The sequence below is a fragment of the Pelodiscus sinensis genome, chromosome 5, assembly GCF_049634645.1.
Source record: "Pelodiscus sinensis isolate JC-2024 chromosome 5, ASM4963464v1, whole genome shotgun sequence".
NCBI classification, from domain to species: Eukaryota; Metazoa; Chordata; order Testudines; family Trionychidae; genus Pelodiscus; species Pelodiscus sinensis.
In genome coordinates this window covers 126,862,488-126,875,960 of record NC_134715.1, presented here as the reverse complement: position 1 = coordinate 126,875,960, position 13,473 = coordinate 126,862,488, and the positions used below count along the sequence as shown (strand labels likewise).

The following is a 13,473-nucleotide window of genomic DNA, read 5'->3' as shown; positions in this document are numbered from 1 at the left end:
CAGATGTTACCTCTCATTCTACAATATTGAATTTAGAGAGAACTTTCTTTGAATGGTGGCCATAGTTTGTGACAGCTTTCCTGTAGCTCTCTAAGGACATGTCTACACTTATGAGAAGATTGATGCTCTGGAGGTTGATCTTCTAGTGTTCAGTGTATCGAGTCTAGTATAGACCCCCTAAATTAAACACTGAGGGCAGCTCCCACCAGTGTCTGGTACTCCTCCTCCTGCATGGAGTGAGTGAAGCTACCACAGCTCGGTTTAAAGTAAGCCAACTCCAGCTACGCATTTTATGTAACTGGAGTTGCATACCCTAAGCTGACCTGCTGGGCCAGTATAGACCAGGCCTAAGATGCAAAGGCTTCTTTTTAGAGCCAATATCAAATTAAGGAGCTTCATACAAGGGATAATTGATATAGTCCAGTGAAAAAGGAATCTTCCACAGCCTATACAGCAACCTTGTGGTTATCTAATCTATCTGTTTGTGAAGAACTACAAAATAATCTCACAAAACTAGGTGACTGGGCAACAAAATGGAAGATCAAATTCCATGTTGATAAATACAAAGTAATGCATATTGGAAAACATAATCCCAACTAGATGTACCAAATGATGGTGGCTAAATTAACTATTACCACTCAACAGAGAGACCTTAGAATCATTATACATAGTTCTTTAAAAACAATCACTCAGTGATTAGCAGCCATGAAAAATGTCTAAAAATGTCCTTTGATAGTGAGACTGTTGTAAAGTGAAGACTATCAAAAAAAATCAATAGCTTTGTAACCGAAACACTATAAATTTTGTGCATGCATTTAAAGCATCCTGGCAATACCCTGTAGCTACAATAATTAAATTTTTTACATTTAATGATCCGTGGATTATGTGAGGTTGTAAATGACTGAAACTGCATAGAATAGAATGAACTCTGAAGGTGATTAGATTCAAGTTCATCCTGTTCTAGTCTATTTGCTTGTGGAATTAGAAGCATTTCAGAGAGTGCTACCATAATGGTCCTGGACTGTAATCTCTTACATAGCAGCCCAATTTTTTCTTCCCGAACCTCTTGTCTGCCTTTCCTTATGTCCTTGGTATCTACATGCACCACAACAACTGTCTCCTCCATTGCACTACAAGGTAACCTGGCTACGTCTAGACTGGCATGATTTTCCAGAAATACTTTTAACAGAAAAGTTTTTCTGTTAAAAGTATTTCCGCAAAAGCGCTTCTAGATTGGTCCCAGAGTTATCGTTACAACGATGCGCTTTTGCGCAAAAGCACATCAACGTTGGCGGGACGCTTTTGCGCAAAAGCAGAATTCCGGAACCATTTTGCAGAGGACAAAAGGACACCAGCCCTTTCCAGGGGCGGGGGCTGGAGCTCCTTTGAAACACGTGCTTAAAGGGATCTCCCTGGACAGCCGTTTCTCTCCTGCTGCGTGCTATAGGACCTCTTGCAGGGACTGACAACTGTAGCAGTTTTTATGCTTGCCTTCTGCCTTTTTGGACACCACTGCCTTTTGCCACTTAGTGCCTTTGCTTGTTTTTTTTTCATCTCCCTTGTTTTTTCTGCCATAGAGCCAGGGGTGGTCATGTGCCTGCTCTGGCCCCTGCCGGCTATTTTGGAGTGCCTGCAGCTGGTGCACCAGGTTGCTGCCCTCCTGTTCCAAGACATGGAGGCACAGATCACTTTGGACTTCCTTACCATGGAGGCCATGGTGTCCCTGTGGCATCCCTATCCCAGCGTGGAGAGGCCACTGTGGAGACTGGACACCAGTACGGACTGGTGGGACCGGCTGGTCCTGGGGCAATGGGACGACCAGCAATGGCTCCGGAACTTTCGCATGCGGAAGTGGATGTTCCTGGAGCTGTGTGCCTGGCTCGCCCCTGCGCTCCAGAGAGCCACCACCCGGCTGTGGGCACCCATCCCCGTTGACAAGAGGGTTGCTATCGCAGTCTGGAAGCTGGCCACCCCGGACAGCTACCGATCGGTGGCACACCAGTTCGGGGTGGGCAGATCCACCGTCGGAATCGTCATGATGGAGGTAAGTCCCAAGGGGAGTGGGGTGGGGGGAGGGTGTTGCCCTCCATGCCCAGGGGCAGCCAAGACTTCAGGCTGGGTCACCCAGGGGTTTGAGCCATCCCTCCCTTGCACAAGCCTGCTGGGGGGGGGGGCGTGGGGCGAGGGGTCCCTGCTGTGTGTGTGTGTGTGTGTGTGTGTGTGTGTGTGTGTGAGCACAGAGGGCATCACGGGGGGACGGGGGGCCAAGGGAGCACACACTCACCCTGCCTTATGTGATTGTTCCCCTGTGTTTCTCTGCACCCTTCTGCAGGTCGTTCATGCCATCAACAACGTCCTGCTCCCAAGAGTCATCCACCTGCGCGATGTGGACACTACCATGGCTGGCTTCGCTGCCCTCAGGTTCCCCAACTGCAGGGGAGCCCTGAATGCAACTCACATCCCCGTCCAGGCCCCGGAGCCTCGAGCGGCCCATTTTATGAACAGGAAGGGGTACTGCTCGATTGTACTCCAGGCCCTCCTGGACCACCATGGCCGCTTCTTAGATGTTTATGTGGGCTGGTCCGGCAGGGCACACGACTCCTGCATCCTCCAGAACTCCGGCCTGTTTTGCAGGCTGGAGGCAGGCACCTACTTCCCCCGGTGGGAATTGACTGTCAGGGATGTGCCTATGCCCATGCCCATCTGTGTCATCAGGGACGTGGCCTACCCCCTGCTGCCCTGGTTAATGCGGCCCTACACGGGGCAGCGGGACCAGAACCGAGCCCGGTTCAATGACCGCCTCAACCGGGCCCGCAATCATGTGGAGTGTGCCTTCGGCCGCTTGAAAGCCCGCTTCCAGTGTTTGCTCACCCATCTGAGATGGGTGAGCGAAATGCCACAGAGGTAGTGGCTGCGTGCTGCATGCTCCACAGTCTTGTGGAGCGGAGTGCGGAGTGCGGAGGCCTTCCTTCCCACATGGATGGCAGCCGAGGGCCAGGCTTATGAACAGTCCAACACAACTGCCATCCGCCAGGGTCGCCTCGGTCTCCCTTTACACCTCCCTCCCATGCCTTACCCTTCCCCCTCCTCTCCCCTCTCCTTACCTCCCAATAAACACCAAACACAAGTTTTGCTTTGAACAGAAAAAACTTGTATTTTTTTATTCACAAGGGGGAGAGGCGGAGGAGATCTTGAACTGGGAGGAGGAGGAGCTACTCCTGGGAGGGGTAGCCCCTGCGAGCGCTCCTGCGGGGGCGGACCTGCACATGGGGGGCAGGCCGCATCGGGGCAGGCTGCACGGGGAGGTGGGCAGGAGCAGGAGGGGCCATTGCAGAAGTGGCAGGAGCAGGAGGGACAGGGACAGGAGCAGGAGGGAGCAGGGGCAGTGCTAGGGGAGGGATGGCGGGGGCATGGGGCAAGGCCATGCCATAATGGATGGCTTGGCCAATGTGGGCGGTGAGGGTGGCGATCGAATCTGCATAGAAGGCGCCCCAGGCCTCCTGGTGCCACTGCAGGTCTGCCTCCACACGCCGAGTGATGGCTGCCTCAACGCGCTCGACGGCCTGCATGTGGCGCCGAAGGAGCTGGTCCCAGTGGCAGAGCCGCCGCCTTGGTGGTTGGGCGGCTGGGGGTGCTGCTGCTGCCGCTGCTGCTGCAGGACTAGAGGGTCCCCAGCTTGTGCTTGGTCCCGCTGCAGAAAAGAGAAGAAAGGACGGGTCAGTCAGGCAGCCTGGCCACTGTCCCCACCCCTCATGCCCTCCACCCCTGAGCCCAGGTGACACCACAGTAGTGTGGCTTGGGCCCATTCGGTTACCCTCCCCCACCCCCCCGTTGTAGGTTTGCATACAGGACCGTTCCTGGAGTAGGGTCCTCCTCCATGTATTGTAACCACTGGTCTGTGTCCTGGCCCTGTGAAGGGTGGGAGGACACTTGTGTTGTGTTCACCTGTGGAACTCCCTGCCGGTGGAGGCTGAGAGGCTTTGGGCTAATCAATGGTGTTTGACAGGGAGCAAGATGAATCCCTACACAGTGCCTGGGAGCACATCTGGCAGACGTGGTCTGGGCTCTCAGACCCTCATCGTTTGGGATGTCTCCTGGACAGAACCAGGGGTGACTGGGCAGTGTACCATCCTCGCAGCAAAACTCAGGCGGCCCTAGAGCCGGCCCGAGCACTTCCTCCCCTCCCTCTCCCATTAGCCCTCACATGTAGCCCAGGGACATGTGTGGCCACAGTGGGGACTTCCTTCGGGGAGCCAGCCAAGGCACCAGGAGCAGGCAAAGGGCTCGGTGGGGGGCCACGCTCACAGGGCTGTGATGCTGCGGTTTTCCCAGGAGCAGCTGGCTGTGCCTCACAGCCATGCATGGGACAGTGTGCCGTTCTGTGTGCTGCACCCTTGCGGAGGTGCAGGCTCTGGCCTGAGTCCCTGGGACCCTGGCTGGTTCCAACTGGCATCCACCCTTCCCCCCTGTCCTGCTGGATGTATGTGAGCAGCATGGTCCCAGGCATGCCCTGCAGCTTCCTGCCATGGCCACATCCCGCTCAGTCACCAGGGTGCACGTGTTTGCACGTGCTGCTTCCTGCCTAATGCCACACAGTGTGCAGCTCACGCAGCCTGAGTGACGTGCTGTCCCCCTCCCCCCTCCGGGTTCCTGCCCCCCCCCCCCCCCGCCCTTGTGAGTGCAAAGTGTAACACTCACTGATGGATCCTTCCCCGGCCTCCGAGGATGCACGGGAGACATCCGGGCTGCCGGAGGGGGCCTGCAGGGTGGCAGTGCTGGCCTTGTCCTCTGACGCACTGCTGCTGTCTCCTTCCCCCGTCTCGGTGGTCCTGGTGATGGGGGGGGCGGGGCGCATGCTGCTGTCCACAGGGATGTCCGGTGTCTCTGGTGCTGGCTGGCCCAGGATGGTGTGGAGCTGTTGGTAATCCTGCCCCCTGGCCCTCACTGGCTTAGATGTAGCCCAGGCGCAGCTCTTTGACTTTAGCCCGGCCTTGCTCCAGGGTCCAGGCTGGATAGCCCTGCTGGGTGAGAGCCTGCACCATGCAGGAAAAAATGTCTGCGTTCTGGCTCCGGGAGCGGGTCTCGTGCAGGGCCTCCTCCTCCTGCCAGAGGTCCAGGAGGGCTTCCAGCTCCCCCGGGGACCAGAATGGGGCCCTTCTTTTTCTGGCCATGGGGGCCTCCTTTGCTGGCGGTGTGGGTGGCTGCTCCCCACCTGGAGCTGCCATCGTGCTTGGGGGGTGTCTGCTAGACAGCAGGGGCCACGTGGCAGAGCTGTGGCCAGAGGTCGTAGAAGGGCTTCTGCCTTGTGACCTCAGCAGCCTGGGTCTGCTTTAAGGGGGCTCGGGTTACCAGGAAGTCCGAGAGCTGATTGCCTGCGGAGCCTCCGAGTGTCCACTAGGGCTTTTTTCCATTTAGCCTGCTTTTGTGCAAAACGTCTTAGCTGCCTGTTTACACTGGCCCTTTTGCGCAAAAACATTTCCACAAGAGGGCTTTTTCCCGAACGGGAACGTCAAAGTATTTGTGCAAGAAGCACTGATTTCGGACAGTAGAACGTCCATAAATCTTGCCAGTCTAGATGCACCCCCTTTGTATCCGATAGGTCACTCACCATGCAGTTCCCCCAATCACCACAAACCCAGCTATTTGTACTTCTAAGAATTGAAACCAGCATCACTATGACCCAGCTTTTCCTAATTACAGAAGTCCCCTCCCTTGAAGAAGTATCCTCAGTGCAAAAAGGTATGACTGAATCTGGAGGCAGGGTCCTAATCATGTGATCATTTCTCTCCACTTCAGTTTAATGTTCTCCTTTCCTGAGATTTTCATCCTCCTCAACAGCATAGAGGCTGTCAGCGCATGAAGTGGGACCTTTCTACTGCATCCCGGAACATCTTTTGTATGTTTCTCTCTCTCAGTTCCCCCAGTTCAGCCACTCTAGTTTCCAGAGTGGTCTCTGAGGACCATGAGCTGCTTGCATCAAATTCACACACATGTCACCTGCCCCAAAAGCCGGTATGCAACCACACATGGAGCATTTAGTATAATGAATGGCAGTCCCTCACTCTGGTGCTGGACGTCTGCCTGAATTATTTTAGTTCTTACCCGGCTATTTTATTTTTTACTTTGAGGGGGAAGTTTATTGGTCTAAATTTAGAGACTGTTTATTTGGTGTATCTGGCTTTCATGCTCCCTCACAAAATTCACCTCTCTGATGCTCATTAACTCCTCTGGTCAATTAGGAGCTGAATATTTAAAACCGTGTTCTCCCAGATGTAGGCTTACCGCCTTGTCATGCTAATTGAAATATAAGACATAACATTGAATTTGTACTTTGAAACCTGTCATTTTGGTAAGGAAATCTCTAATCTAAATCCAGTGACACTTAATTTGAATATGAAGTATTCTGTTGTAATTTCTGTATGTTTTAGAGAAGGTTTAAGAAGATTTTTAGTAGTGTGTTTGTGATTGTATTAAGCAAGCTGAGAACTCTGTATATCATATCCTGGACTTTGATTAACATTATTTAATGTTGACCAGTGTCTGGCTTATGTTAACCTTTGGCTAGTATAGTCTATCTAAATTAATACACAATTAAACAACTGGAACAGTTTTTAAACCTAGATGTGTCATTGCTGGCAGTCTTTGGACTGAAGTATTGGGAAGCTTCATAAGTAGTAGTAATTCATTCAAGTATCCTCTCATTTTCCTGCTGTTGAACAAATCAGTTTTGCATATTTAAAATCCTTTCTCAAACTAAGCCAAATCTTGCATTAAAATGTACTTGGAAATCCTGCACTTTCCTGTACAGGGGAAAATCCCACTTTTTACCCCACAACTAGCTTTGGAGGAACCCAAAGGCAGTGGAGCCAATGTTCTGCTGCACACATGAGATAAGATGTTGGCAGCTCTATTCAGGCTGTAGTCAGAATCCCCTGTATGCTGAGCTACTGATTCCCCAAGACCAGAGCATGCCAGGATAATTTGGGAGTTGGAAGGACGTGTATTGCATACAGTCGGGTTTCTGCAGATGGGTTAAAAGCAGGGACTCAAATGTTAACACAGACAGAAAGTGTCTCGAGGGGCACCAAAACAGGTCATGTTTTAAAAACAAGTTGTCTATACCTTCTTTCTTTCATGGTTTCCCCCTCTATAAAATACATTTTGTACTTACTAATTGTAAGTGCATGCAATGATTGTGCCTGTCTGTTTGGGTGGGTAGCCACATAGGAACTCCTGCTAACTCAGGGATAGAAATTTGTTCAGCCGCTTTCTTTTATAGCTGGGTGTGTGGTCATTTTGTGTTTTACATATTTGTGATTTTTTAGATTGATGTCATACTTTGGAACTGGGGGGAGGGAAGGTCCCAGAGAAGGATTTATTATGAAGTGAAATTTCTGAAATCGCTTTAGTTGAGGAATACTGCCCACTGCTTTAGTACAGTTTAACAATTTCCTTTCACATAGTTCATTCTGTTTAATATGAGATATAAGTTGTAAACTGTCCTTTTGCTTCCTAAGGGTTAGTTTTGTTGTGTCTCTTTTACTCTTACAAAGAATTTTTATGCATCTCTGTTGTGAGTGTTAGCCACTTTTTAGAAATCTAACAAATTCTGTCTTTATTGGTCTGGCTGCAACATAGAGACAGTGAGAACAAATAAACCATTGGAATCTTTGTGTTTGAACTTAGAGGGTACATTCCCTACTTAACACCCTAAGTATTTCCCACACAAATGACACTAAGAAGAATTAGGCCTAACTGTGATATAGTAAGGAAAGGAAGTCCGTGTGGGATTCTTCAGTAAGACTTTCACAGCTTCACTCCGTTTATATTGTCTTCTGGGGAGTTTCTTCAGAGATTGTGGAAGTAAGGTCTAACATGACATTAGGGATATTCTCCCATGAATCCCATGACCGATACTGAACCAGAGAATTTGCAGAACCAGTATGGTCTAGCAGCATTACCAACACTTCCATTGCTTACTGGGTTGTTAGAATATATTTAGGGGCAAATTAGAGGTAAATAACACCACAGAACACTGAGAGCCAGGACTGGTGTCTCTAAAGAAAGGTGCAAATGAGGGAAATAAAGTTGGGAGGATAATTGGAGTGGGAGCTGGTCAATAAGTACTGTAGAAATGGGAGGAATAGTTGGGAGCAGAGAGAAAGTGGATAATCAGTGACTTCTATGATTATAGGATAGGAGGCCCTTTATAGAAGAAAGATGGCTACAGTGGAAGTAGATAAGTAGATTAAAAAGTCTGTTTATGGGAGAAAATGTTGATTATTTCAGTTGGAATCAACCTAAAGAGCCTCTGACTCTTATCTATCCATGTAAAAGGAGATGAGTTTTATGTTTCCCATGACTCTCCAATTGCAGCTTCTCTAACTTTATGGTCAATATCTGTTCAGGGTTAGTTCAAAAGTTTGTCTTAGTACTTTATTCTATTCAATCTGCAGCAAGCAGCTTCAATAGAAACAGAAGAGAAGTTTACAATGGGAGAAAAAAAGTAAGGAGCATGTAGAGAAGGTTGCTATGTAGCCTGCCAAATGTGTAGCTATGTCCTGGGTAGCACAGTGTATTTGGCCTGATCATCCCTGGTCATTTTTGAGATTCTAAACTCTTCTCCACAGCAACCTACTATTCAAAACCCCAAAGCCCGCACTAAATTCCTTCCTGGCTAGCAACGGTTAATTGGTTCAGGGAATTGTTGGTGCATTTCTTGGTGGTATAAATGTAAAACCTTTTGTGTAATCAAAATGATTTTATTGTATTCTAGGTGAAACAATGAGAATTGCCTCCTCAGAGTTTGCTGATGATCCATGTTCCTCCGTGAAACGAGGCACCATGGTGCGGGCTGCTCGAGCATTACTGTCGGCTGTTACTCGCTTACTCATCCTGGCTGATATGGCTGATGTCATGAGGCTTTTGTCCCACCTGAAAATTGTATGATCTTTTAATTTTCTACACTCTTTTTCTTCGTTTAAGATGTGTTGAAATTCTGAATTACGAACAGACACACAAAAGTCTGAGTTTCACAACTTTTCTATTGTTGTGGTTGCCTGTTCTTATGGAAGCAGTAAAGTAGGACTAGAACATTTTTACTTTTTAGACCCTTATGCTTTCAATCTAAATGGATTAATATGTTGCAGAGTGCTAAAATCAGCAATGCTAGGTACTTCTGGTAGATTGTATTTATACTGTTGTTGTATACCATGCTGGATTAAAAATCTACATTTAAACCACAAAATCCCTGACAATGGTTTAATAACCCACAGTAGTTATACAGTATTGCTATCTTGTGGCAGAATTTAAGTACTGCATTTTGGTTACGCCATGTCTTTTTGGTGATTCAGTCTGACTACTGAATGTATCACAAGAGTGGAACACTGATAAGGATAAGAAACAGGGTAAATGTCTAATAAGTATTTAATAATAATAATAATAATACATTCTAATTAATAATAAAACATAGAGGGGATATGTAGAATAGCAACTGATTTGCTGTAGCTTTGCTGTAGCTTTGGACTCTACTTTTGCTGTTGCCTGCCTACCTGTTTGTGAAGGCATACAACACAGCATTTTGTAATTGCAACTACAATGATAGATTTTTCTGTTCATCTTTATAACATGCCATTTTTTGCTAATCTGAGGGAGAGAAAAGAACAAGAAAAAGCAACAACAAAAACTTCCACCACTCTATGGTGTAAAAATTCATATATAGAATGTTTAAACCTTTGTTTATTTTACTGATAAATGGCCAAAAAGGTACCCTCCCCCCCTTTTTGTGTAAATTGTAGATATTGTTCTCTTGCAGAGATGTATGAGAACGTTTAGCCTGGGATGAGATTGTAGGGACAAGATGTAATCCTTTGAAAACAGAATCTACAATGAAAAATGGCAAATGCTTTTCTGTACAAATGCTAGAAAGCACTGCTTTAATGAATGCAGTGCTATTGTAGTAAAATGTCAGCACATTTGCTCTGTGATTACATGCTGTGTAAGCAGCGTGACTCTGGAATATGCCTTCATTTTTTCAACTTAATAATGAACAACATTCTAATACAAATAATCCTTTGTCAGTGGAGACTTTCTGACTCTTAATTTAGCACTAACAGATCTCCTGTGAGTACATACATTTCAAATTCTTTTTCAGACTATTTCAAATGAGAAGAGATAATTTGTTTTGATATCTGAGCAGAATCCAGATTTTTTTTATTTTTATTTTTTTGGCTTTCTGTGTTGATAAATTCCTTTGTTAGTAAGTAGTGTGATACACTGCTTAGAGTAGCATTCTCCACATGATCTTTTGTAAATGGATGCTGTTTAGTAATTTTCTTATATCATTTTTGTCTCTGGATTTTTGAGGCAGCCTATATCAATATTTTCTGCTGCTTTTGCAAACCACCCAAGAAATGATTTCAAAGAACTTGAAGCCTTATTTTGATTTATTTTTGTCTCCTGTGCTTTTTGTTAAGATTGTGTTTAAGCACTTGGAAGTTGAACTTTGCATTTGATCGTTTTGCATTTTTTAGAGTTTAAAAAGCACTTGTGTTTTTTATTTTCAAAGAGAGAGGGGAAATGCAAGTATTTGTATCTTGTTATTATTTTTTAAACAAAAGTAGCTTTCGGCCTCCTTTTGGCATTAAAAGGTCAGAGATTAACTGTAGTAGTTGTCACATATGGAACAGCATTAGTATTAAGTTTCAACTAATGTACAAAGACTGATTTGTGTTATGTAATAATTTTCATTTCAGGTACCCTGAAAATTAATAATCATTGCACTGTCAGTGTTATAAGAGGTGATTTATGCAACAGGCTTGCTAAAATATATTGTAATCAGTTTTATTGAAATCATGTCAAGGAAGTGAGTTGCACTTAGTCTTTCTGGAGAGAAGTTCATTTTAATCAATTTGGGTATGTCTACACTGCAATCCTCTTTTGAGAGAGGAATGCAAATGCAGCTGAGTGAAATTGCAAATGAAGCACGGATTTGAATTTCCTGCGCTTCATTTGCATAATCTCATCCAGGTGCTATTTCGAATACCCTATTTCGAAAAAAGAAACGCTGTCTAGACGTGGTTATTTAGAAAGAAAACTCTTCTTTTGAAATTACCCTTACTCCTTATAATCCCGCCCCGATCTCCCCCGGTCAGCCCCTCTCCTCCCGGCTAGTCCTGCTTCCCACCGGCCAGATTTCCCCCCCCCCCCCCCCCCCGGCCCCGCAAATCTCCCTCAGCAAGCTCTGCTCCCCCCGACCTCCTCCCGGCCAGCCCTGCTCCCCTCCCGGCTGTTCCCCCTCCCCCATCTGAGATCAAGTGTATCTAGTATTTTTTCTGAAGCCATCTGGTAACCATAATTATGAGCCTATCAGAGGGCAGCAGGCCAGTAGTTCAGCAGCTTTGAGTGTGTGTCATCAGAAGCAAGCAGTAGATCTAAGAGTTTATTATAGCAAAATACAGAAAAATTACAAAGGTAAACAAAAATGTGAACTGTAATGCAGTTCTACAACTATGAGGCTCAAAATACATATTTTAAATTTTGCAATGAAATAGTTTGAAACAGTATAATGACACATAGTCTAACTTTCAGAGGCTCTGAGCACCTATACCTCCCACTAATTTTTCTGAGGAAGTCACTGTGAAAATCAAGTCACTAGAGTAAAATCTGTAATAAAACCTGGGAAAGTTCTGTTCAGTAGGAGTCTGGCAGAATTTACAAAGATGTCTTATTTGGTATGTTTGTCATGGCTATGATTGTCATGATAAAAATGTAGGCAGTGTAGTTGTAGATGTGTCCGTCCTAAGATATTAAAAATACAAAGTGGGTCAAGTAATATCTTTTTATTGGACCAACTTCTGTTGGCAAGGGAGACACTTTGAAGAAACACAGATCTCTTCAGATCTGAAATAAGAACTCCTGGCATCACAGCAACATGCTAAGTAGAACATATTATTTAGCAAAATTAAGTTGTTAGCAGAAAATGTAAGGGACCATTTCCGCAGACAAAGGCACCAACACAAAGTGGCACCAGCCCCTATCAAAACAATGGATGCAAAACTTAACAGCTGTATCTCCAATGCTAACATAAATAACAGAAGCCCACTGCACAACTTCTGAGACCCATATATCTTACACACCTATTGCGCCGTGTGCTATTGCTCCTCAGAGCAGTTAATGCCACAATAACAAGTATGTGAGTGAAACCAAACAATCACTACTCTCTCAAATTATTCATGTTCATTCTGTGAGTTCAAGACAGAACCACCCCATCACCTGTGAGTGAACACTTCATAAAGCGATCCTTTTATATCCGACCTTCCAGTCCTCATCCTTAAAGCAAACATCTATAGCACTTTCAGAAGGCTACCCTGGGAACTGGAATTCATTAATCTGTGAGTCACCAACAATCATGAACTGAACAGAGAGACTGGATGTATAGTTTATGACAACAATCTGTAACCCAGTACCCCTATCTCTTTCTCCTATGACCTGCAGAAGTGATAATAGAATGTGTATAAACTACTTATGCCAACCAATCTGTTCCACTCTGCATTTTGCTGTGGTGCTGGGAGTTCCTTTTCCAGCCCTGAAGAACTCCTCTCTGGGTAGGTCTACACAGCAGAGACAAGTCCATGGCTGGCCTATAGCAGCAGTCTCAGGCTTGCAGGTCTCAGGCTGAGGGACTGTTTCACTGCTGTGTGGACTTTCAGGCTCACGCTGGACACCAGGCTCTAGGACTCTGCAAAGTGGGAGAGTCTTAGAACTTGGGCTCAGGCACACACTCAAATGTGTACACCACGATGAAGCAGCCCCAAATCTGAGCCCAAGTTGGTTGGCGTCAGCCAGTCATGGATCTTTCTTTGCTGTGTAGATGTACCTGTGTGGCTCTGAAAGCTTGGGGGTTAGTATTTCAAATGGTGGTGGATAAATAGCAGGAACACATTAGACCACACAATGAAGTTGTTTATACTTATTTTGGTATCTGTCATGGCAGTTAGCGAAGTTTGGATTTGAACATAGTTTCTGAGTAAGAAATGAGGTGATATGGACCAAGATTGATTCCATCACAAAAGTAAAGTGCAACTTTGTAACTGTTAGACGTAGCCTAACACTTACAAGAAACAGCTATGCATTTAAATTGCTAGCCAGAGTATTTCTCTGCAGGACTCTGATTCTCCATGGCCTTGCACCTTTTGCAACCCCTTTACCTTTGTTTAAAGTGGGTGCAAAACATAGCAGAATAAACATTCTCCACTCAAAACTGGTGCTAACCTTTTACATTCACTTTTCAAGATAAAAATAACGCAAGGTACATGTTAGTGGAGAAGCAGACCCTCTATATTTTAAACCCTGCCTAAATTAATGAGATGCCTGGTCTTGTTGTTATTAAAGTTGATGAGGGTGCCAGAGACATTACAGAGAGCAAGATGGAACTGTGCATCCTTTCTTAGTAACAAATCCCTAGTGGAATTA

The 13,473-nt window shown here is 46.0% G+C and overlaps 1 protein-coding gene across 7 annotated transcripts in view; it reads left to right on the top strand.

Moving 5' to 3' along the window:
- CTNNA2 (catenin alpha 2) overlaps positions 1–13,473 on the top strand; it is a 781,915-nt gene that overhangs the window by 210,389 nt on the left and 558,053 nt on the right. For all 7 annotated transcript variants that reach the window (XM_075930971.1, XM_075930970.1, XM_075930972.1 and 4 more), the window contains one exon: positions 8,777–8,943. In XM_075930971.1, the coding sequence (XP_075787086.1) occupies positions 8,777–8,943 (167 nt within the window). The remainder of the gene's footprint in view (positions 1–8,776; positions 8,944–13,473) is intronic.